Raw genomic sequence first — 24,883 nt, forward strand, 5'->3', positions numbered from 1 at the left:
AGCGAGCGAGTGAGAGTGAGGAACGCGGCGGTGGTGGCGGCAGCAGCAGTGGCTGCGGCGGCGGCGGAGGAGGAGAAAGTGGGAAGTTATGTGGCCACGCGGAAGCCGTTCTGTGTAATTGGCGTCCTCGTCTTGCGGTTTCTAGCTATCACTGCCACTCGAAACACTTTTATTTTTACTAGTCTATCCGTCACACACCTGCTATTGCCCTACATGGCTTGGATCAGGCAGAAAATGAAGTCTTTAAGAGGGATGAAAATGATCCCTGCAAGAAAACGGGCTGAAGTGAAAGGTTGAGTGAGGGGGCGAGGTGCTGGCGGCGGCTGGCGGGCTGTCAGGCGGGCGGGAGAGCGAGGCAGCGAGCGGATCCCTGAGTTGGTCAGTGGGACAGGAAATGGTTGTGTGTGTAGGTTCACTGGCTTAACGGGGATACGCGCCACCCGTTACTCTGCCTTCTCACCATCTTCTCTCCTCCTCCTGTGCCTCCTCCTCTCACTCCTCCTCTCTCCCTCCCCAAAGACGTGCAAAGATACAAAGTCGAGGTCTCACATTCCTACGTATTTATACTTAACTCCACACACAGAGGAACAACAAACCAACCACCAAGGGAGTGTGTGTGTGTATGTGTGTGTGTGTGTGTGTGTGAGTGTGTGTTCGAGACAGGGCAGCAAGCACTGGGCAATAATTGAGCTTCAGATTTTCCTGTTCCGACGCCCAGCCAGCTCGTCAAGGCTACCTACGTCATGCACACACACACACACACACACAGGCAGCGACGCACGGTGACTGAGTGGCAACCCTCCTCCTTTACCTTCCAATCACCTCTCCCAGTCAGTCCCTCCCTCCCTCCCTCCCTCCCTCCTTCACAAAACGGGAAAGCAACACTGGTCTGGAAGCACCAAGAGTGAAGGGGAATGCCAGCCTTGGAAGGACGGGCATAGGGGACTCGTGCGGTTAGATAATTGTTAATACTTCCTCGAGATGCACTGAACTGTGAAGCTGCTATATTCTCCTGTAGTTTATGATTCCGCAGCAAGATACCTCAAGGATTCCGACTGTATAAATGGTTGCAAGAAAGTGACTCTCTCTCTCTCTCTCTCTCTCTCTCTCTCTCTCTCTCTCTCTCTCTCTCTCTCTCTCTCTCTCTCTCTCTCTCTCTCTCTCTCTCTCTCTCTCTCTCTCTCTCTCTCTCTCTCTCTCTCTCGTGTGTGTGTGTATGCATCCGTTTTTACACCTGTCTGTCTGTCAGTCTACCTGCTCACCTGTCTTCCTGTTCGTGCAATTGAAGGTTAGAGTCAAATAATAAAAACAACACGCGTGGCTAACTTTACTTTATTCCTCGGAAGAACACTCACTCCCACTGCCATTCCATAGAGTTTATGTACTTACTCATTCCCTTGTCTTTCTGTCAGTCTGTCTGTCTATCTGGCCATCTGTTTATCCTTGTATTTATCTATGTATGACTATCTGTCTAGTTTGTCCGTTTATATATGTATGTATTTATGTATTTGTATATTTATCTACCTATGCGTCTGTCTGCTTATCTATCTTTGTAACTAGCTACACCATCTCTGTCAAGCTGTCTGTGTCTGTTAATCTCTAAATGTAAACTGTCTCTCGATCTATTTATTCGTCTATTCTTTCGCCATCCATTCATTCCTTTATTCATTATCCATACATAAGTATTTCTATTTACCAGTTTGTTTGTGTATCAATCAGTATCTTTTCAGTCTTTTCCTGTTTTACTAATATAATACCCAGCTACTCAACCCGACAAAGTACAGCGCATAGATCAAGGAATTAACTAAGGCTTGTAATGTAGATCCCAGGTTCTCCAGATAAGGAGGAGGTAGAAGTGGTAAGTTACAGCTGCAAACCTTGAAAGTGAGCAGCTGTAATGATTTATCGTGGTGAAGGAAGTCATAGTTGTAAATTGCTGTAATTGTAATGAGAGGGTTGTGAGTCGTAGGCATAATTATGTTGTAGAAAGTTAAATATGGAGTGTTAATGTTACAATTATTGTGTTATGATTTGTAATGGAACCTGACTGAAATCTCGCATCCTCTTCCTTTTCTCTTTCTTTTATGTAACTGTCCTTCTCTTCTTTTTTTTTTTTTTGTCTTTCCTACTGAATTCCTTTTTCCGTTTCTCTCTCCTCCTTTTCTCTCGTGTTCATTTTGCTACATTACCTCCTCTTACTCTTCTCCCTCTTTCTTCATTATTTCCTTCACTGAATCACCTCCTGTGCTTTCTTTTCTTCTCTCTTTTATTCCTGTTCTCACTACACTCCCTCTTTTCTCCCTTCCTTCTTTGTTCTTCTCATTACATTGTTTCCTCCTTTTCTTATCTTCTCGTACCTTCTAACCTTGTTCTTTCCTCTTATTCTCCTTTCCTCCATGCCATGGTTAATACTTTTCATCATGACAAACCAAGAGTCAACAGAAATAGTTGAGTTAGCGAGCAATAGGTGGCGCTGTGTCTAGACTAAATCATTGGTCCACGTCCTGAGTCAATTCAAGGGCAGAGTATTGAGTTACGTGTCCTTTTTGGGGCAGCCGGAGCCTCATAATTGCAGGTTTTATCCCTTGGAAGCAGCATCCCTCCCACGGGCCACGCAGGGAGCGGTAAATAACGTAACTTACTTGTCTGCTTGTCTGTCTGTCTCGCCTTGTCTTGTCTGCTCACATGTGTGGTTGCGAAGACTGACCTGGACTAGAGCTGTGGTTTATCTCGTGTGTGTGTGTGTGTGTGTGTGTGTGTGTGTGTGTGTGTGTGTGTGTGTGTGTGTGACTGGAATCTGCAAGTACGAGTGTTGCATCACATGCGCGACGCGTACACACACACACACACACACACACACACACACACACACACACACACACACACACACACACACACACACACACACACACACACACACACACACACACACACACACACACACACACACACACACACACACACACACACACACACACACACATTACTCACCACCTTACTGTCCGCATTTATGAATACTAATGGAAAATGTGAAGGTTATCGCATGCATGTATATCTCGGGATTTTAGAGAGAAAAGATGGTGACATATATGTGAGAGGGAAGCGAGAAGGAGGGAGATGAATAGAGAAAGAGGGGAAGGGAAAAGAAGTAAGGGAACCAAACCAGGGAAGAGGAAAAATAAGACAAGTAGGGATTTTAAAACCATGAAGAAAGTAGGGAGACGCAACAGGCAGAAGAATAAGAAGAAGAAAGAAGAGGAGGAGGAAGAAAGAAAGAAGAGCAGAAGAACAAACGGAAAAATAAGGAGGAGAAGGAGGAACAATGACATAATAAGGAGAGAATGTGGGGAAGGAGGAGCAGCAGAGAGAGAGAGAGAGAGAGAGAGAGAGAGAGAGAGAGAGAGAGAGAGAGAGAGAGAGAGAGAGAGAAACAGACATAACTCAGGTAGCCTCCAGATGACCTTGTGATTCAACACGACCTGTTTGTGGCCGATCTACCTGTTGTCCACCTCACTCCCACACCTATGAATCCCTCTGTTGTTCCCATCCATCGCCACCACTAGCGCCCTCCACCTCCCTGAGAGAGATCGGGAGCGAGGTGCATGTGTGTGTGTGTGTGTGTGTGTGTGTGTGTGTGTGTGTGTGTGTGTGTGTGAGTGCTGTGGGTGCGCGAAGAGCCTCGGGAGTCTTAACCCTGTTATCACCTTATTAGAATAACACAAGGCAATTTCATGAAGCCAAAACAAAAACGAAGGCTCTTAATATATTTGAATTCCCGAATCATTCTTTCCGTCGGTGGTGTCTTTGAAAATTATGCGCTTAACTTGAACCAGAACCTTTTATCGAGTTGGAGGAGAACCCGCAGCAGTGAAAGGGTGAAGGGAAGGGAAGCAAATGATGGGGTATACGAAGGGAGCAGATGAAGGGTGTCTTTAAGGGCGACCTTGCATCGCATATCAAGTGACGAAGCTATGGGTGTTACAATATTTCCTCTAGAAAGTACGGCGCGGCTGGCTGGCTGACGGGAGGGAAGGAAGGACAAGATAATGAGGAGGAGGAGGAGGAGGTGGTGGTGGTGGTGGTGGTGGTGGTGGTGGTGGTGGTGGTGGTGGTCGTGGTGGTGGAATGCTAGCAGGAGAGACGGAGTGCAAGTCCTGTACTCTTAGACGCTTTACTCTCTCACAGACCGGGGGATGATCTCTCGTGTTTTTTTTTTTTTTTTTTTTTTTTGACGATGCAGAGTACTTGTTAAACTATCACTAAAATTATGAAAGCATGGTTTAAAACCTCCCAGTAACTTCAACTACGGCCTATATAAAATAATTGAGATAAGACGCTGAAACGTTTGAGAATCCAAGCTGCATACTCAACTCCAGCATGTCTCACTCCCCGCAGCGCCTCAGGAGCAGACGCTAATACTTTTCTCTGATATAGAAGCGAGACCAATGATGCATCCTCATTCATATGTACTACGCTGATGAATAGAGACGTGATGGAAGTAGTGAATTCAAGAAGTAGAAAGCGGTAGTGGAGTGAACATATTTGGAAAGGAGAGGAGAGTTACTACATAGAGTAAGAGTGCAACGGAAGGAAATGCACCAGAAAGGGAATGAAAGGTGCAAGAAAAAGGGAATATCTATGTAACTATCACTGTTTTTTTTTTTTTTTTGAGGGGGTGGTCGCTACGCAAGTCACAAGCTGGAAAGGTGTTGTGGAGTCCTTCAATATACTGTTTTCGTTAATCTGGTGAGCCTTCTTAAGAGTATTGCAAGGCTTCTTTTCCGACAAATAAAAAAAAATAAGGCAAATGTATTCTTTAATTAAATCATGTCTTTCTCTTCCTCCACCACCACCACTACCTCCTCCTTCTTCTCTTCCTCTTCCTCCTCCTCCTCTACTCTCCGTTTTTCATATTCTTTTTTTTCTCTCTCCTACTCTTCCTCCTTCCGCTTCCTTGTCCTCTTTCTCATATTTTACCTTCTGTTTCTTCTCTTCCTTCACCCACTTCATCATCACCCTCTCCTCCTCCTCCTCCTCCTCCTCCTCCTCCTCCTCCTCCTCCTCCTCCTCCTCCTCCTCCTCCTCCTCCTCCTCCTCCTTTTTCTCTTCAGCCTAACCGCATATCCATAAATTTTCACTCACTCACACTGCCCACGCGTAGCAAGGAAGACAATGATAAGCAGCACCAAGAATGCTGAGTAAATATAATCATCTCATCACTTCGGGACAAAAAACAACATTGAGTTACCAAAAGTGAAAATAATAATAGTAGCAGTGATAAAATTAAAACAAAAGTAAAGGCCACCCACACACACACACACACACACACACACACACACACACACACACACACACACACACACACACACACACACACACACACACACACACACACACACACACACACACACACACACACACACACACACACACACACACACACACACACACACACACACACATCAAATACCTGCTTGTTGCGTATCTAAGAGAGAGAGAGAGAGAGAGAGAGAGAGAGAGAGAGAGAGAGAGAGAGAGAGAGAGAGAGAGAGAGAGAGGGAACGTTTCCCTGGTGATGAAAACCGTACTGGCACCACGCAGTGTTATGACCAACCCAAGTTCTTCTCACAACCTGAACTCGATTTCAGATCAAATGTAAATTATCAATTGGACATAAAAATACAAGAACAGAAAGGAAGGTGCAAGAAGCCATCAGACCTACACGTTGCGGTCTTTGTGTAAAAACGTAACTATCTACGTATGTTTACCTATCATCCTTATCTATAAATATAATATAATCTTTTAAGTTCCCTGTTGACTCAGCACTAACAACGTGATTACTGAGCCATCCACCACTCTGTCTGTGAACCAGTTTCTTCGTAACTCTTTTTTTTTTAAATATAACATTGTCAAGCTTGAACCTGTTACTTTTTTTGTCGTATCCTGATTATTAACCCTAAGGATCTTGCTTACATCACTCTTGTTATATATTTATGTGACTTAACAAGCATAGCATGATACCCTGGTTGGCTACTGAGAAAATCTGAACATTGCTTATGAAGAATATATACCAAGAGAGTTGTTAGTCTATGATAACAGAATATGTTTAGCTGTGCACCTCTACCAATAAACTGCGTGCGAGAGAACAGGGTAGACTAGAGTAAAACGCTTGATGGTTTTATGTTATCTTGGGAAGATTTTTTTTTTTCCTTCCCTCTAAGGACTGTGAAAGATGTGGTGCAAATGACTATGGTATATAAGAAACCTGAATACTTGAAAAATCGTTCCTCTAATAGTTTTCTTCAGTATGCATCTATCTCCGTTTTTCCTTTTTCTTCGTTTCTTCTTTTTTTGAAAATTCTCTTTAATAACTTTTCAGCTTATCTATTAGTGCATTTTTTTCCTTACTTCTTAATCATCCCTTTAAGTTTACATTCATCTAATGTAGCTTTATAGTTTCTTTTTCTTCTTCCTTCTCTCTTAAAGATTGTCTGTGTAGTCATTCCAGTCTATACCCATCCATCCCAGTTCTTTTTTTCTATTTTAGTCTTTCCATCCCTCTCTCCCGTCACAGTTCTTCCCCTAGAGGACATATATACATGGAGACAGACAAACAAATACACAGACGAACGAGCACTTTGTTTATATACGAAGGTAAAAAGGAATCAAGATTCGTGAAGGAGAAGGGAGAGAGAGAGAGAGAGAGAGAGAGAGAGAGAGAGAGAGAGAGAGAGAGAGAGAGAGAGAGAGAGAGAGAGAGTAGCCTATAGGGGGTTATATACAATAAGAGAAAAGTAGAAAAGTGAAAAGAATAAGTGAAAGTAAGACCAGCATTTCTATTCTCTCTTCTAGCGAAGTACACACACACACACACACACACAGAGAGAGAGAGAGAGAGCGAGAGAGAGAGCGAGAGCGAGAGAGAGAGAGAGAGAGAGAGAGAGAGCGAGAGCGAGAGAGAGAGAGAGAGAGAGAGAGAGAGAGAGAGAGAGAGAGAGAGAGAGAGAGAGAGAGAGAGAGAGAGAGAGAGAGAGAGGACATCGGTTTCATCACCTCGTCTTGAGTCCCGTGCAAAACCTCCACTACCTGAGGTAACCAAAAACTAACAAACCCGACGAGAAACCTCCTATGACGCGGGAACCACGGCGCCTTGGGAGAGTCTAGAGCAAGGGAGCAACGCACCTCTCCAGCACTTCAGCCAACACACTGATACGCATCCAGGCATCTTATACGCATTGCACGCAGTCTCTCATCGTTTCCCTGTTGACATTTCCTCACGTGTGGGGAGTCAAGCATCTGGGAAAGGTTAAGGGAAGAAGAGAGGGAAGCAGGGAGGACAGGGAGGAAGGGAGAGAACGACGCAGGGGTAAGCCAAGGGAGTCAGGAGCAGTGGGTCACCTTGAACATGGGGCTCCATCAGCAGCTGGCTCCTGGCCCTTACCACCTGTTCCGTTACCACATACCTTCTCCTCCTTCTCCTCCTTCTCCTCCTCCTCCTCCTTCCCTTGGTTCTTTCCTCCAGGCTTTATAAGCGTCTGAAATAGAAATATCTTTGAAATCGTCCTTTCTGTTAAAGTGTTTATCCTTTGTACCTTCCCGGAAGACGGTCTCTCTCTCTCTCTCTCTCTCTCTCTCTCTCTCTCTCTCTCTCTCTCTCTCTCTCTCTCTCTCTCTCTCTCTCTCTCTCTCTCTCTCTCTCTCTCTCTCTCTCTCTCTCTCTCTCTCTCTCTCTCTCTCTCTCTCTCTCTCTCTCTCTCTCTCTCTCTCTCTCTCTCTCTCTCTCTCTCTCTCTCTCTCTCTCTCTCTCTCTCTCTCTCTCTCTCTCTCTCTCTCTCTCTCTCTCTCTCTCTCTCTCTCTCTCTCTCTCTCTGTGCCCTTGTCTCGTGGCCTCTTCACTTGAGACAAAATCGATCTGGACTCCATTCACTCGCTCTCACTACCCTCCTCCTCCTCCTCCTCCTCCTCCTCTGCAGTCTCGTCTCCTCCTCCATTTCTTTGTTGTGTACTTGTTGTTTATCGTTCTTCTCTTTTATTATTGTTTGTACGTAGTATTTCAAATAGAAGGTTTTTTTTTTCGTGTCTTTGCTTGTCTGTGTGCTTGATGTTTTGATATCTCTCTCTCTCTCTCTCTCTCTCTCTCTCTCTCTCTCTCTCTCTCTCTCTCTCTCTCTCTCTCTCTCTCTCTCTCTCTCTCTCTCTCTCTCTCTCTCTCTCTCTCTCTCTCTCTCTCTCTCTCTCTCTCTCTCTCTCTCTCTCTCTCTCTCTCTCTCTCTCTCTCTCTCTCTCTCTCTCTCTCTCTCTCTCTCTCTCTCTCTCTCTCTCTCTCTCTCTCTCTCTCTCTCTCTCTCTCTCTCTCTCTCTCTCTCTCGTAGGAGGAGGAGGATGATGTTGGGAGACGAGAAGGAAGAAAAGAGAGACGTAAGCTGTGTAGATGGAGGAGGAAGAAGGGGGGAGGAGGAAGAAGAGAAGAAGAGGAAGAAGAAGAAATAAAGAAAAGATAAGGGCAGGAACTGGACAGGAATTAAAAGAACAAGAAAAGGAAAAGAAAATTTGTCGTGGTTACTGATCCAGAGTGTTATTATTATTATTATTATTATTATTATTATTATTATTATTATTATTATTATTATTATTATTATTGTTATTATTATTATTATTATTATTATTATTATTATTGTTGTTATTATTATTGTCGTTGTTGTTGTTGTTGTTGTTGTTGTTGTTGCTGTTGTTGTTCTTGTTGTCTTCTTCTTCTTCTTCTTCGTCGTCGTCGTCGTCTTTTTTATCTTGTTCTTGTTCTTGTTCTGCTTTTCTTCTTGTTCTTCTTTTCTTCTTGAGAGAAGGTAAAAAAGACAAAACAAATAACTATAATAACAGAGAGAGAGAGAGGGGGGGGGAGGAGACGCGTGGTGCTATTTGAGAGAGAGAGAGACGGCAGGCAGAGGGGAGTGAAGAGTGAGAGATAAGGGTAGTAGGGAGAGGGGATGGGGATGGAAGGAATGGTGAGGAGAGGAGACAGGGAAAGGAGAAGTAGTTGTGAGAGGAGAGAGGGAGGTAAGAGAACTAGTGAGAGAGAAAGGAGAGGTTACTGGACTAAAATGAGAGAGAGAGAGAGAGAGAGAGAGAGAGAGAGAGAGAGAGAGAGAGAGAGAGAGAGAGAGAGAGAGAGAGAGAGAGAGAGAGAGAGAGAGAGAGAGAGAGTTAAAGATGATGGTAAAGGAGCACAATAGGAGACAAGAGTACAAGATTGAGCATTGCAAGGCAGGTGTTCTGGTGGACGAAACGTGAGGCCACCAAGAAACTCTGCCATGTTACTCACCCTTTACCTGCTGCTGGCACTGGTACTTGACTGAAGGAAATAAGAGAACAGGCATTAAGAACTGCTAACTAGTCCTTTCTCATATTACTATTTTTATTTTTTTGTCTGCCTTATTATTATTCTAAAGTTATGCATCACCATTTTATGAAGCTTGAGTCAAGGCCATAGTAGTTATTCGATAATCTTGTATAAAAATTTTCAGCTCTTATTTATAAATTCTCAGGAATTGTTTTTCCTTGTATATTTCATTTAGAAGAAAGATTTTCCTAATAGTCTAATGATACTTAATGATTAAAAAGCCATTCCTTGAGAACCTTCTCGTATAAAAAATTGTATCACTTAATCATATTTCTTAGGAGTGACTGTTCTTTGTATATTGGAAGTGCAGGAAAGACTATTAACTTGAATATTAAACAATGCTTCATTAATTATTAAGCGACCGATTCGTGGAAGCTCCTTCTCGGAAAGAAATTTGTACTTCTTATTCGCAAACTGATTGGAGCGATTGTGCAGCGTGGATAGTGAGCAAAGGAAAGTTACCGTGACAGTCTAATAGTCAGAATATGAACTTTTATCGGTAATTACGAGGATAAGAATTACAATATTACTTCGGTTATATTTCATTAATCCTAAGTACCAGTATTTCTAGCTGCTTTTGTTTTGCTTTGTTTTTCATTTTATATTGTGCTCATTCTTATAACTGACTCTCTCTCTCTCTCTCTCTCTCTCTCTCTCTCTCTCTCTCTCTCTCTCTCTCTCTCTCTCTCTCTCTCTCTCTCTCTCTCTCTCTCTCTCTCTCTCTCTCTCTCTCTCTCTCTCTCTCTCTCTCTCTCTCTCTCATGTATTTTTTTTCCTTCCCTCTCACGTGGACAAAATATATTGAGCCAAGTCTTTCTCTTCTCTTTGCAGGAATTATGACGGTGACGTTGCTCCAGTGTGAGGGCGTCAAGATGAGCCTCTTCCAGGACCTTAAACTAAAGCGCCGAAAGGTCGACTCCCGGTAAGAGGGTGGTGGTGGTAGGGGTCGTAGTACTGGTGGTAGTGATGGTGGTGGTGGTGGTGGAAGGAAGAGCAGGAGGAGGAGGAGGAGGAGGAGGAGAAGGAAAAGAAGAGGAAATAGAAGGAAAGGAATGGGATGAAGGTACGGTGCAGCAAGAGGAAAAGAAGAAGAAGAAAGAAGAGCAGGAAGAGGAAGAAAAGTAGCAGCAAGAAAATAAGGAGGCGAAGGAGAAAAAAGAGAAGGAGAAATGAAAACTTAAGAAGGTGGAGGCGTAAGAGTAGGAACAATAGTAATCATATTGATTTTTATTTTTTTTTTTTTTGCCTGGGTGCCTCTTTTGCTAGCGTCGACCTACTGGAGAAAGAAAATTCATTAGCCACTAATTTATATGTTCAGTAAATGTGAGTGACTCGTTTACTGAAGCAACAAAGCTGGAAGCATTTTTCATCTGATAGACGCTTTACTATAAACAGTGTATGGTAAAATGTGGGAGCTCAGTTATCATATGTTAAGTATAATGAAGAGCTAAATAGTAAATGCAAGAGAAGAAGGAAGGCTGAGTAGGAAGTGTGCTAAAGATAAGTTATAATCCATCGTGAACTGTTGCTGACGTCTGGCGAAACAACAAAGAGGAAACGCTAGTCTTGAAAGTCTGCGGTGGTGTATAGCCAGTTTTCATTTACTGAGCCACACTGGTACGATTCGGCGACAAACCTCACAAGACTTTTTTTTCTTTTTGTCTTTTTTTTTTTTTTTTTTTTTGCCTCTACATGTGCCCTGAAGCCTGGCAACTCTCAGTTACATAAGAAAGGATCCACGTACCCTCTGTGCAGTTGGTGTGAAAGAGGTAGAGAAACACAACAGCACGAGGCTCAGAAAGTTGATAGTACAAAGATTACAAGTGGCGTGGAGATCCTTCTAAGCCTATCAGTGTCACGATGCAAACCCTGGCACCTATGGAAGGGATTTGGTGATTCCTAGAGTTGTCCACGCCGTCTTCCTGCACACTGCCGGCGAGGGTGAGGAGTCAGGGTGCGGGAGGCGCCGAGAGGAGGAGGGGCGTGGCGTGGCCAGTGCTGCCAGGAGGGGAAATGTCTTAAGATTTGGCAAACTGAGGCATCGAAGCGAAATTTTCAGATCGGAATGGGGAATGATTGCACTTTCACTCACTTTTCACTCTAAATTATTAACATTCATGAAATGATAATTTATTTCTAACGCATGGAAAAGAATAATGATCAGAGACAGACGTGCATCGATCACCACTGAAGCAAGATGTACACTGAGGGACTCCATCCGCCCTGAACAATAAGTCATCCCGAATGAAATGAGATAATGTGCAAAAATTATGTACAAAATTTGGATATTAGTGCTATTTATTTGCCTCATGTTGTTGTGCGCCAGTGACTGGTGAGCGTGCGTGTTCCCAGGTGCAGCAGTGACGGGGAGAGCCTGGCAGAGTCATCCTCGTGCTCGCCAGACTCCGGGTCCTCAGGAGGGGAAGCCTCCTCCTGCAGCCCCGTCCAGCCCCAGCCACCCTCGGAGTCGCCTCGCGCCTCCCCCAATCCGCGTCCACCCAACCCTGGGAGGTGTGCCTCGCCCCTTGTCTCCTGCAGTATTTAGTGTAGCATGTTGTAACCCTTAGAAGCAAAACAAGAAGAAGGACATTCTACACCGGTCATAAAAAGAAACATTCTACATTTTGGAATGCAGTGTAGTCTAGTGTATCTCTAGGCTAAGGAAAACAAGCAAATGGCGCTTCACATCGTTTTAACAATAAATATCTCACAGAAATGCCGTCAATTTTTGCAGGACATTTTTCATCACCTTTGAAATACGCATTTTATGATTATTTTATTTGCTTCAGTTATGGGGTTATTTCATTATTAGTTTCATTATTAATTTACTCAAACTTCTCTAATTATAAGAACCTTACATCAGAGTGTACAACGGCGTGTTCTCATGTTTCAGATCGTCCCCTGACAGTGCTGGCGATGAGTTTGTCGAGGTCAAGGCCTGCCAGGAGTCTGGCTTCAGCCAAGGTGATGACACCCATGACGCGCACGTGTTCGACGGTGGTGGAGTGCAGCCTGAGTCCTCATCGGCGCCCACGCGGCCCTCGCAGACACCCCAGGGCCTGTGCCCCATCCAGCAGTATGTGGACACTGACCTGCCGGAGAGCATGTCCACCACGCCGCCGCCACCCGACACCAGCGACCACGCCTCTGAAGTCACCTCGGCATCAGCAGGTGGCGGCGCGTCACTCCCCCACCACATGGAGACCTTGGAGCCGCCAATCAGCACCCTCAGCGCCATGCCACACACCCTGGCCGCCACCATGGCCGGCCTCACCCCTGGGGTAGTTACCTCAGCGGGGCTGCGAGCAGGGCCTCCTATCAGCGCAGCGCAGCCTTACTGGCACGGCGCCGCCAGCCGCATTAACGGCGTGCGGCCAGAGTTCATCAGCGGGGGTCTGGTGCAGCCCTCCCAGTCCACAGTGACCCCAGTGCCCACCCCCGCCGACTCCAGTAGGACGGGATACTCGCCTCGCCTGCGCACGCCCACTGTCATCATGGGGGAAGCAGGAGGCGTTAAAACAATGTTCTGGTCAACCCCTAATGAGCTTCAGACCTCCGTGTCCCAGGCCCCCAGGGAGGTGCTAACGCGACCCACCACCCCGTGTGGCTACGGCGCTGACACCAGCGACGCGTCCGTGCGGGCTTCAGTGGACGGTCTCCTCACCCTTGGCCAGGATAAGAGAGGCTCTCCCTCCCAGCTTTCCCCCAACCAGCACCCTCTCCCTTTCCCCCGCTGCACGTTCCCCAATAACTCAGACCTCGAGATCTCCCCACACCCACACGCCAGTCCCGCGCTCCCCCTACGCGGGCGCCCCCCTTCGCCAGGGAACCAAGTGGTGAGATATTTAGGCTCACCACACAGCTCCCCGGGAGACTTACAACTGCTACACAGTGCCACGTACATGCACTCCCCCAGCAGCGGAGACAGCCAGAGGCACCCATCCACGCCCCTCAACATGGAGCGGCTATGGGCAGGCGACCGCTCCCAACTTCCCCACACTCAGCCAGACTCCCAAGCAGCTCTCAACCTCTCCACGGTGGGGATGTGGGGTGCCCGCAACACTGTCCCCGCGCCCAGCCAACCCGCCGCCATAGATGAGGAGGACGAGGACCAGCCAATGATTTGCATGATATGTGAGGACCGCGCCACCGGCCTTCACTACGGCATTATCACCTGTGAGGGGTAAGCTCGCATTTCCATACTTTTGCCGCTATTTACTTGTGATTATGTTAGGTGAGGTTAGGTCAGGTCACATGATCCAGCTTTACCTGTACTAAACTTACCATTGCTCGCTTCACTAATTGTTGGAATGGTTGATTTTCATGTGATCCTTGCTCTCTCTCTCTCTCTCTCTCTCTCTCTCTCTCTCTCTCTCTCTCTCTCTCTCTCTCTCTCTCTCTCTCTCTCTCTCTCTCTCTCTCTCTCTCTCTCTCTCTCTCTCTCTCTCTCTCTCTCTCTCTCTCTCTCTCTCTCTCTCTCTCTCTCTCTCTCTCTCTCTCTCTCTCTCTCTCTCTCTCTCTCTCTCTCTCTCTCTCTCTCTCTCTCTCTCTCTCTCTCTCAATCCACAAAATAAGTAAAGGAGAAATAAAGATGAAAGACTGAAAACGGTAACAAATAATTAATACCACGTTTCTTTCTCTGTTCGTGTGTGCATGTGTGTTCAGGTGTAAGGGGTTCTTCAAGCGGACGGTACAGAACAAGCGGGTCTACACTTGCGTGGCGGACGGTGACTGTGAGATTACCAAGGCGCAGCGAAATCGGTGTCAGTACTGCCGCTTCCAAAAGTGTCTCCGGCAGGGCATGGTGCTAGCAGGTACGTCATCAGCTCTAAGCTCGTGCGATGCTCCCAGATTTATGTTTCTCTGTCTCCCTTTCTCTGCTTGTCTGTCTGTTTCTCAGTTTGTTTGTACAAAGGAGGGGAAAAAACAGACACAGGCAGAGAGTTCCACAGTTTACCAATTCAAAATGGGATGAAAAAAATAAAGATACTGGTTTACTCTTGCATTAATGAAATGGGCAGAAAAAGGGTGAGAAGGACTAGTCGTGGGAAGAAGGAAAACAGAAGCAAGGCCAAGTTCTGGAGTTTATCAGTGAAAGCCATTAAAAGTTTTAGCATTTTTTAACTCTCTATTAGTAAGATGGACAGAATAAGGATGAGAACGAGTAGTCGTGGAAAGGAGAAAACAAAGAAACAAGAGAGAGTTCCACAGTTAACTTGTGAAAGGGATTAAAGAGTGAAGATACCACTTAACTCTTGCATTAGTGAGGTTGGCAGAATAAGATGAGAATGAGTAGAGAGTCTTGGAAGGAGGAAAACAGTAACAGGCAAAGGATTTCAATGTTTACCAACATAAAGGATAGAAGAGTGAAATAACTCTTGCATTAGTGAGGCGAACAGAATAGAAATATCCTTCGTAATATTAACAACTTATTCTTTTTCACTTTTTCAGCCGTGCGGGAAGACAGGATGCCAGGGGGACGTAACTCCGGTGCTGTCTATAACCTCTACAAGGTAAGGCTACACGCCCTGCTTTTTCATCTTGTTGCATCCTTTTCTATCATGCTCCTTCACCCCCCTCCCAAGCGTGTGTTTTTCAAAGATTCGACATACCTCAGGCACTTGCCAGGGAGTGTGATGTTATTCTGGCCAGTAGATGTCACTAATGGTCATTGTTCTTTTCATTCTTTCAGTCGCTATGATCGTCGGCCTCCATAGCGTCACATCCCATAGTACTGTTCCTTGAAGTATGTCGCGTCCTTGAAAATACGCGTTGTGGTCTTGACTCTTTTCTAGCAGGTTTCTTGAAGTCCTAAGTACTGCAACCTGTTAATGTGAAGTGAATCTTAATGTTAAAAGTCCTCATTAACTCGACTCCCTATTGGAGACCACAAGATGCATTGAATAATCAAGATGAAAGCTGTCCCGAACACTTAATTGTCTGCACCTCGACCCTCTAGACCAGAGCAAAGCCACAGCACTTTGCTCTGCTGTCTCGGTGACTCATGAAAAAAAAAATAGAAACGATTCAGAAAAAAATAACATTTCTTTTTTTATTCTCTCCCTACAAAGTTTGAAACTTCCCCTATTTTTTTTTTTCTTATTTTCGTTGTGCTCAGTTTAAAGGTGAAAGTTCTGTGTGTATACTTCTTTTTATAATATTAAACTTGACATTGGTATAAAGCAGACAGTATCATCACCTTGTGTGTGACGTGACGTGTTGAACTAGCCGTCGGTATCTTGTGGGTGTGGAGCACGACGAAACAGTGTGCTGGTGAAGGTTTGCCTCATGTTAACACACTAGCCTTATCGCTGTGGAGCATCGAGGTAAGGTGACTGTAGCGTAGCAAGCTTTCTTGTCTGTTGCTGTCGTTGCTGCTCATGCTGCCGCTGCTGCTTCTATACTTCACGCTTCTCATACCCACTCAGTGTTACCTTGTGCGAGTCTTATTATGTGCATGGGCTCTCTTCGCTATATGTGATCGAAAAGCACTGCCCAACTACATAAATATGTGGTTTCCTGTGCCACTAGAGGAGATGTGGAGACAAGTGAGGTGGAGCAGACAGAATCAGAGGTGTCATGCCATAAGTGACCTAATGCAAACAGCACGCTTGATGTGCTTCGCCCTTTTGTAATAACCTCGTTTTAGTTGATCTCATTCACTACCACTAAGCTTTTTTTCAATGTAAGAAATGATGTTTCGTGAAGCCTAACGTGTTATAAGACTGAACTTCAGTTAGTTGAAACACAAACTGTTGAGTGTCGTCACAGTGCGTACTTCCTGCATGGGAACACTTTGAGCATGCAACATCGGGCTGACATTCACCACTTGGCGCCTCACCACGGTACTCATCAGTCTCCTTAGCCTCTACCCAACTGACAGGTTATCCTAGGAAAAACAGGACCGTGTCTAAATCTTTCAATTTGCCTCTATGTTTTATAAATGTATCCAGTGTTTCTCTAAACACACACACACACACACACACACACACACACACACACACACACACACACACACACACACACACTACCAGGGGAAGTGTAGAACGAAAACAGTAAACATCACATAGAAGAAAATTATGATAATTGGGTATTAAAAGAAAGGACATTATGAACTTGACTTGATTCTTCCAAAATATAAGATTGGTAAAATAGAAGTGCACACACACACACACACACACACACACACACACACACACACACACACACACACACACACACACACACACACACACACACTTGAAGAGCCATACTGCATGAATATTAAAATAGAACATATACTGGACTCAAAATAAAAACACTAAAATAAACCAATTAAACTACCTTGTATTCTACACTCTTAATTAAACCCCTTTATGTAATGCTCTCTCTCTCTCTCTCTCTCTCTCTCTCTCTCTCTCTCTCTCTCTCTCTCTCTCTCTCTCTCTCTCTCTCTCTCTCTCTCTCTCTCTCTCTCTCTCTCTCTCTCTCTCTCTCTCTCTCTCTCTCTCTCTCTCTCTCTCTCTCTCTCTCTCTCTCTCTCTCTCTCTCTCTATGTTGCTTGTATGATGATCACTTGCTCAGGCTTCATGTTATTTTTTCTTTCACCATCATTAAGAGTTATTTCCAGTCCAAATTCTTAATACAGAATTTGACTAGCAATCATTCCACAAGTCTCGATAAGATTTCTGCTGCAAGTATCAAATTGTTTTAGTGTTGCTGAAATGTTCATCCATTATCTCTCTCTCTCTCTCTCTCTCTCTCTCTCTCTCTCTCTCTCTCTCTCTCTCTCTCTCTCTCTCTCTCTCTCTCTCTCTCTCTCTCTCTCTCTCTCTCTCTCTCTCTCTCTCTCTCTCTCTCTCTCTCTCTCTCTCTCTCTCTCTCTCTCTCTCTCTCTCTCTCTCTCTCTCTTTTCTATAGCAAATCCCACCTATGGACTCACTCCATGCCAGCTTATCCCTTTGGTAAATGTCCACCTAACCACACAAATTAACAGCACAATGGAGGATGAATAACTGCTTTCCATCATTTCTTTCTTTTTCCATTTATTCTTTTACACAGTAAGACATTGGATCTACTAATTCAAGTCTTTTTACCTTTTCTTTTTTCACTTTTTCCTTATGACAATGTCTGTTTTATTCCAAATATGATCAAGAAGGAAAGGTAAATGCTCTTAATTTTTTTTTTTTTTTCACTTTCTTATTCTTCAACACAGTAAGGAATTGGATCTGTGGACTCAGGTCTGTTTTGCTTTTTCTTTTTTCACCTCCTTTTTGTAATGCCTAATACTTAAAATATGCACAAGAATGAAGAAGAGTAACTGTAGTAACTGCTGTCCATCTTTTCTTTCTCTTTTCTTCAGCCAAGTAAGGAACTAAATCTTCCTTTCATATTCTCTTTTTATTTTCTTTTGATAATATCTGTCATACACAAAATATACATAGGGAGGGGAGGGTAACTGCTGTCTGTGTGTTCTTTCTCTCACTTTCTTTCTTCTACTCTACTGGGATGAACTTGCTTCTTTAAATTTCTCCTTTTTGGTAATGTTCATCTGTCCATCACCTCCACACAAAATAATAGCACAAGAAAGGCAAAGAGAAAACTGCTGAGCTTAACTGAGACACATGGAGCAGGGAGAAGCTTCTGTGTCTAAGTAAACTGAAACAATGATTTGGTACTTCTTGCCATGATTAAGATAAACCAAGGACTGTAGGAGGAAACTCAAACATTCATGTTTTATTCTGCCACAGACAGTGATTATTTTGTCTGAGTGGTTATTTGATTCCAAGAGGACAGCTTTGTCGTGCTTGATTCAGTTGCTGTACCATGATCCTTACTATTATGAAGGGTGTTTGGGTTTACTTATTAACTTGTTACGTACATTTGACTGACATTAGAAGAATTGGGAGAGGACTATTTTATACATTCCTTGATAAAAAAAATAATCTATCATTCTAAAATTGTTCACCATTTAGGGCATCATTTAAATCATCAATGTAACTTTTATCTGCAGACAGCTGTGTAGTGTCTTTCATTATCCGAATAAGGGATTGCTCTTTTATGTATGTAGTAAGCTTCTTTAATACATTTATTGTCTTGCTAGTTTACTCTTGTCCTATATGAGAATTGAGCATCTCATGCTACATTGTGTCCACTGAGTGCTGGCTACACCTTGTTTTGAGGCTAACGTTAAGGCCTGTATTCTCAAAGGATTTGGTGTGTTACCAGTACTTGCAACACTGTTGTGGAAGATAGTGGGCTCTTCATAATTTTAGTGACAGTTTAACAATAATTCTGTGCCATCATTTAAAAAAAAAAAGTAATCATGAAAGCCGACTTAAACATCTCTTGCTTTTCATGGACTCTTGTGGAGTTTACCAGAGCCTCCAGGATTGTATTCATGATTCTAGTTATAGTTTAATAAGGTCTCTGAATCTTCAGTTAGAAAAAAATACCCATCAGAAGTTGACTAATCTCTTTGACCTCTGAAAATAGTCCTGGTGGAAGTATGTAGTTTAAAGCATTTCAGAATACTACATTGATGACATGAGTGAACAGTTTAACTAATTAACTAGAAAGCATAACGCTAATTTTGTTACTGTGGGGAAGATGGGCAAGTGATGTGGTCAGAACCAAAATGAACTGCAATGGGTAGGAGCAGCAGCATGGTAATTACACACAACACAGCCAAACGCAACACACGCCAACATTATTATTAGTCAGTCTAGTCTTTGTACTACACTGCGCATCTTTGTTATCACCTCTTGTATTTTCTTTTTAATCTTTCATAAGGGTAAGGTGCCTCATATAGCTTGTCTGATTATTCAACATAACTTGGGTCATGTCGAGTCATTCATTCTCGGTACCTGCCTCTTCATGACTGTTTAGCCCCGCAACATCATTGGTGTTCTGCAGATTTATGTAATGAATGTTATAGTCACCTATATACCCACCACAAGCCGATTATCTGTCACATGTACTACTTTCCCTTGATTTAGTATTACTGATCCATGTGAGAATTAACACATGTCTTTCTCTTAAAGGTAAAGTACAAAAAGAAAAACAAGAAAAATGGTCAGATAAAGCAAGGAGGCACCATGTCCCCAGAGAAGAAGATGAGCCTGGACCCTCTGATGATGGCTGGCACCACCTCCCTCACCAGTGCCTCCCTCACCCTGCCCATCCCCAGCCCCCTCACCTCCCCGCCTCCCATCACATCACCCCCCATGCCCTCACCTCTTAACACTGGCCACATCCTCAAAGCAGCTCTCACCAACCCATCTGAGGTAATAATGCTGCTCAAGATGTTATGATTTCACCTTTTCAACTGTGACACTTTTTTTTACTACTACTTTTTACTACTTCATTTGAGTAAACCTAGACAATTTAAGTAATCAAAATATAGGTAACTACAGCCACTGGATTACTTCTTACTGTTATTAATTCTCTTCCATGCAATCAACATTATCAGGTCTTCTGTAACAATGATTTTCAACTGTTTTATGCCTCATCCATATTATTTTTTCATTAGTCTTTATCATTCTCCTTTCACCAATTTTTTTTTTTTTTTATTATTTTATGTCTTACTCAATTTTTCCCTCATTCATCTACATCACTTTTCTTCTAACAATGAATTTCTGTTCCATTATGTCCTGTTCAGTGTTCATTCCTGTGCTGGTGTTGCCATTCACCTCAACTCTCTCTTCTTCCTCATAACAGGTGGCTCACTTCCGACAAAAGTTGGACAACACTGTCTCCTCAACCAGAGAAAGAGTCATGCCTTACCCAGTAGCACAAGCCATGATAAGGATGCTGATAGACTGTGATGATTTTGAAGACATCGCAACATTAAAGGTTAGTGTAGGAATCTGTGATATTTTGGTGAATAAGCAGAATTGTTTTCTCATATCTTGATTAGAAATGTATATACAATGAAACAAATATCATTATTACAAACTATACAATATATTCTACATCTTTCAGAACCTTGATGATTTACTCGATCACAAGAGTGACTTATCTACCAAGCTCTGTCAACTTGGGGACTCCATTTCCATCAAGCTGGTTCAGTGGACCAAGCGCCTTCCCTTCTACCAGGAACTTCCAGTGGAGGTTCACACCAGTCTCCTCACACACAAGTGGCACGAGCTGCTGGTTCTCACCACCTCAGCTTACCAGGCTATCTACGGCCTTCAGAAGCTGGGCTCCAGGTCCTCAGATGGCACTGAAGCTGAGTTTCATCAAGAGGTAAGAGATAATATTCTCTCTCTCTCTCTCTCTCTCTCTCTCTCTCTCTCTCTCTCTCTCTCTCTCTCTCTCTCTCTCTCTCTCTCTCTCTTGTTTTCCTTTATTTACTTACTTGATCGTTGTTTTTGCAAGTCATCATAGTTTTTCCACACACACATGAAGTGGTAAGAGCAAAATGTGTTTATGAGATGTATTTACTTATTTTCTGTTCTCTCCAGGTGTCCAACAACTTGTGTACACTCCAAACGTGCCTCAACTCCATGATGGGCCGCCCCATCACCATGGATCAGCTGCGGCAGGAAGTGGGCGTCATGGTGGAGAAAATCACCCACGTCACGCTGGCACTTCGCAAAATCAAGATACAGATTGAGGAGTATGTTTGCCTCAAGGTCATTGCCATGCTGAATCAACGTAAGTTGCTTGGTTTTTAGTGTTGGTTTTTATTTTGTAGAATTATTTTACTTAATGTGCTTGACAGTGCCAACCACATTCAGATGTTTTGTGTCATTCTAATGGCCTTTTGCAATCTCTTAATTTCTTTACATCCTGTCTTTAAGCCTTAAGATGGCAGTGGTCAGTCATTTTCCTATATAAAAGTCCACTATCATATCTGTACACAGTATAGGTAAGCAATAACTGCTTTTTAATTTTTCATGTGTCCACAATTGTTAATATTAAGCTATCCATGATATTTCCCTATTGATAATGCATATAGTTTCTGTGCCATATTTCAAGACTTGATTAGGACCTAAGTAAACATTAAAATTGGTGAACTTTCTTAATGATGAGTTAATGAACATTGTTTTCAAGCTAATTCACTGTGTGTTGTGATAATCCAGACTGGCCTAGGAACCATTACTCAATATAATAAGACAGCATATTCCATAAAAAGAAAACAAATTAAACAATAAAACCAAGTCTTAATAAATAACTTAAAGATCCAACAAACAGAGACAAGCTAGGTAATACACTACTAAACTTTAAGCAGTAAACTCAGACAACACACAATAATGACCTAACCATTCTACATAAACATTCTGCATAAACAAATGTAGCTTTAATAAAGTTGTATCCTTCACAGCCCGGAGTGGCCACAAGGAGCTTGAAGTGATCCAGGAAAGATACATGAATTGCTTACGCTCCTTCTGTGAGACCCACTACCCCTCCCAGCCCTCCAGATACCAGGACCTGCTAGTCAGACTCCCAGATGTAAGTCCTTTCCTTATGAATGCCTGCAGTATGGTCTCTAGTAGTCAAATAACACACTGCATTCACTTCCTTTGTAATTACAGTGTTGTCAGTCCTAATGCTTCAGATCTGTTGAAAATCTTCTTATAAGATTGTCAACAGATCAGAGGACTAAGAGTTAAGGGAAAATGAAAAATACAGTGGAAATGTTTACCGCATGTACAGTGTAAAGCAGTGGTTCTCAAACTTTTTCATGAGCGACCCTATTTGGAACATTTCATTCCTTCGCAACCCAGAGTAAAGTAACTGAAATACACTGGAACACTGAAAGCATGATAATGTTCCTGTGTCCCTGCGACCCATCAAAATTGATCTCGCGACCCAACTTTGGGTCGTGACCCATAGTTTGAGAACCACTGGTGTAAAGAAACAAATGCATCAGTATAAAGGAAAGATTTGGTACAATGTGAATGAATTAGAGAGTAGTCTTCTATTGCTGTGAGAGAGATGTATGTGATTAGCAAGTTTAAAAGCTCAGTTATCATAGAAGTAATGGTAGAAGATTAAAAAAATAAAACATTGAGGTGATGGAGACATTGGAGAAGAGATTTTAAGGGAGTTGATGAGATAAATATTTTTTGCCTTCATCATGATCAGAGGCACTGTTTGGGTTTATCACTTATTTCTCAATCATATTCATGCTATTCATTATGGTCTTTCTTTTTACAGATCCAAGCAGCAGCAGCAAAACTGTTAGAAACCAAGATGCTCTATGTTCCTTTCTTGTTGAACTCCACCATCAACAGATAGCAATAAACCACCACCCAGCCACTGGAGCCAGTCGTTGCCTGCAAGGCGTCTCATAGTGGACCACATGCCGTCCTGCGTCTGCTTTGGCCCCTCTGCTAGGGGTCTTGCGGCCTCTCATCATCACCATTGCATCTGTCAGCCAACCCTACTTTGGCTTGTGCCCACTGTGGTCAGTCCATGAAGTTACCAATGTCTGCAAGGTGCGTGATATTTATGAAGTGACAATCTAGCCAGAGCATTTATTTTGATAAAGTTTTTTTTTTTTTTCTGGTGGTTGTGCAACCAACTTAACTGTGATGGGAGTGTGTACCAGTTTCCTGTGACAATTTCAATTTTTTGTATAAATTTATCTTTTTCTAAGATTTCCCTAGATACATTACCAAAGGTTTTTCCTTTTAGATTTTTAAGGGTTTATGATGGGAAGAAAATTCCTAGAAGCCCAGAACACAAATACTTAACTGCTGTGCAACTGACAAGTTGTGCAATTACTTGTGGTATATTTTCTCTGCTCTTTTCACCATCTAATGAAAATATTACTAGTCGCAGAAAAGTATGTCTACTTAAGCAAAGAGTTCTAGTTTTATAGTGTTCAAGATTGACCCAGCACAAGAAAACTTCAAAAGTTGTCCATGAGTGTTCCCAAGTGAGTCAGTGATTCAAGTACATACCTGGTGAGGGAGAGAGGGGCTCACTTACTGAAAAGCCATCCACAGCTCCCACTGATAAGCTACGTGTCTGTGATGAACCACTGCATGAGGGAGGACTCTTCATGGCACGTGCTGATACCATGGGCTGTGGAGGCTCGCTACAGGAGCAGTATTGCATGGACATATTTACTCTTAGTATTACAAACAGTAACAAGGATACAGTTCCTAGAAAGATCCTACTAACAGTTTTTTCATGCACTGATCTTCAATGTGCTAAGAGAATTCTTCTATGTCTTGTAAAACACATCACTTTTAATTGTTAAGGTTTATACAGATGATTTGTATCTCAGAGGCACAAGTTAAACCAAGGTCTTGTGCTGCCATATAAGTGTACCATTTATACATTTATTAAGAATAAAATATTTCCTAGAGATAATATGTGGGAAAAATAGAAGTTTATTATTGAGTAAATTTTTGTAAATACACTTTTACAAAGGAATCTTTTGTTTGTACAGTTTTCGGTACTAGAGCTGGTGTATGTTGTGACAGTGTGAATGTGCAGCTGTGTGTCTGGCGGCAGGACACCAGTGGAGGCAGCTTGCAGGGTACTCAGCTCAGAATCCAAACCTAACGAAGCACTAAAGGCAAACTTAACTAAGCACCTTCCTCAAGTTTTTTACCACACACACTTCTTTGAGATATCTGTACATGCATTTCTCCTTGACTTCAACTTTGTAGTCTTGTTTCTGTTGAAGAGAACAATGTAGCTCAATGCAGAATTCATCAATGACAAAATTTCCTCATGGGTATCTGCTGTTTTCTCTCAAACCATTAAACTTTTTACTGGTCAAATAAGCAAAAGCTTGCACACAAACTTTATTATTATACATCTAGATTTTCTTTATATTGTTATTATTATTATTATTATTGTTGTTGTTATTATTATTATTATTATTATTATTATTATTATTATTATTATTATTATTATTATTATTATTATTATTATTATTATTATTATAAGAAAAATTTTGTTACACACCTTCATGAGGGTTTTTACTTGAATGGTTTATTAGCACAGTTACCTGCACTAGTCTTTGATCTCATGTTATCTATAAATATATATACATACACATATATATATACATATATTTCCTTGAAAAAAAAAAAACATTTTTTGAAGCTATAATAAAAATATATCTTTATCACTGGGGAACCATTGGCATTTGGGGAGTCAGTGGGCCAAGACCACCTATGACTGAGTACACTGTAAGCTGACTCTTTAGTATAGTCAAGCAATCAAATTTGTTGCTTCTATATTTAAAGAAATATACAAGTGAATTTTATGAGGATATATTCTTAACCTGTGCTTTCCTGATTTATGAGGCTTATTTTTTTTTATTTATTTATTTATTTATTTATTCTATATTTTTTTTTTTTTTTTATGCCATGAAGATTATAAGAAGTCTGGAAAACGCAAGTGACTAACACAATGGGTGAAAAATGAGGTAATTGAAGAGACATTAGATACATGCAAGGTAAATGTAGCTACATGAAGTTATCTTTACCTTGGTGCGTTCCCTGTCCATCTGAAGTACTGTACTATTGAGAAAACTAA

The 24,883-nt window shown here is 42.6% G+C and overlaps 1 protein-coding gene across 1 annotated transcript in view; it reads left to right on the forward strand.

The window, feature by feature from the left end:
- LOC135110875 (hormone receptor 4-like) overlaps window positions 1-24,611 on the forward strand; it is a 93,408-nt gene extending 68,797 nt beyond the window's left edge. The window contains 13 exon segments of the mRNA XM_064023499.1: window positions 10,229-10,319; window positions 11,750-11,908; window positions 12,291-13,101; window positions 13,103-13,211; window positions 13,214-13,580; window positions 14,063-14,211; window positions 14,849-14,910; window positions 19,420-19,662; window positions 20,096-20,230; window positions 20,360-20,623; window positions 20,842-21,034; window positions 21,705-21,832; window positions 22,541-24,611. Of these exon segments, the coding sequence (XP_063879569.1) occupies window positions 10,229-10,319; window positions 11,750-11,908; window positions 12,291-13,101; window positions 13,103-13,211; window positions 13,214-13,580; window positions 14,063-14,211; window positions 14,849-14,910; window positions 19,420-19,662; window positions 20,096-20,230; window positions 20,360-20,623; window positions 20,842-21,034; window positions 21,705-21,832; window positions 22,541-22,621 (2,792 nt within the window). The 3' untranslated portion in view covers window positions 22,622-24,611.
- Window positions 24,612-24,883: the final 272 nt, after the last annotated feature.

Source organism: Scylla paramamosain, chromosome 21 (genome assembly GCF_035594125.1).
Source record: "Scylla paramamosain isolate STU-SP2022 chromosome 21, ASM3559412v1, whole genome shotgun sequence".
Classification (NCBI taxonomy): domain Eukaryota; kingdom Metazoa; phylum Arthropoda; class Malacostraca; order Decapoda; family Portunidae; genus Scylla; species Scylla paramamosain.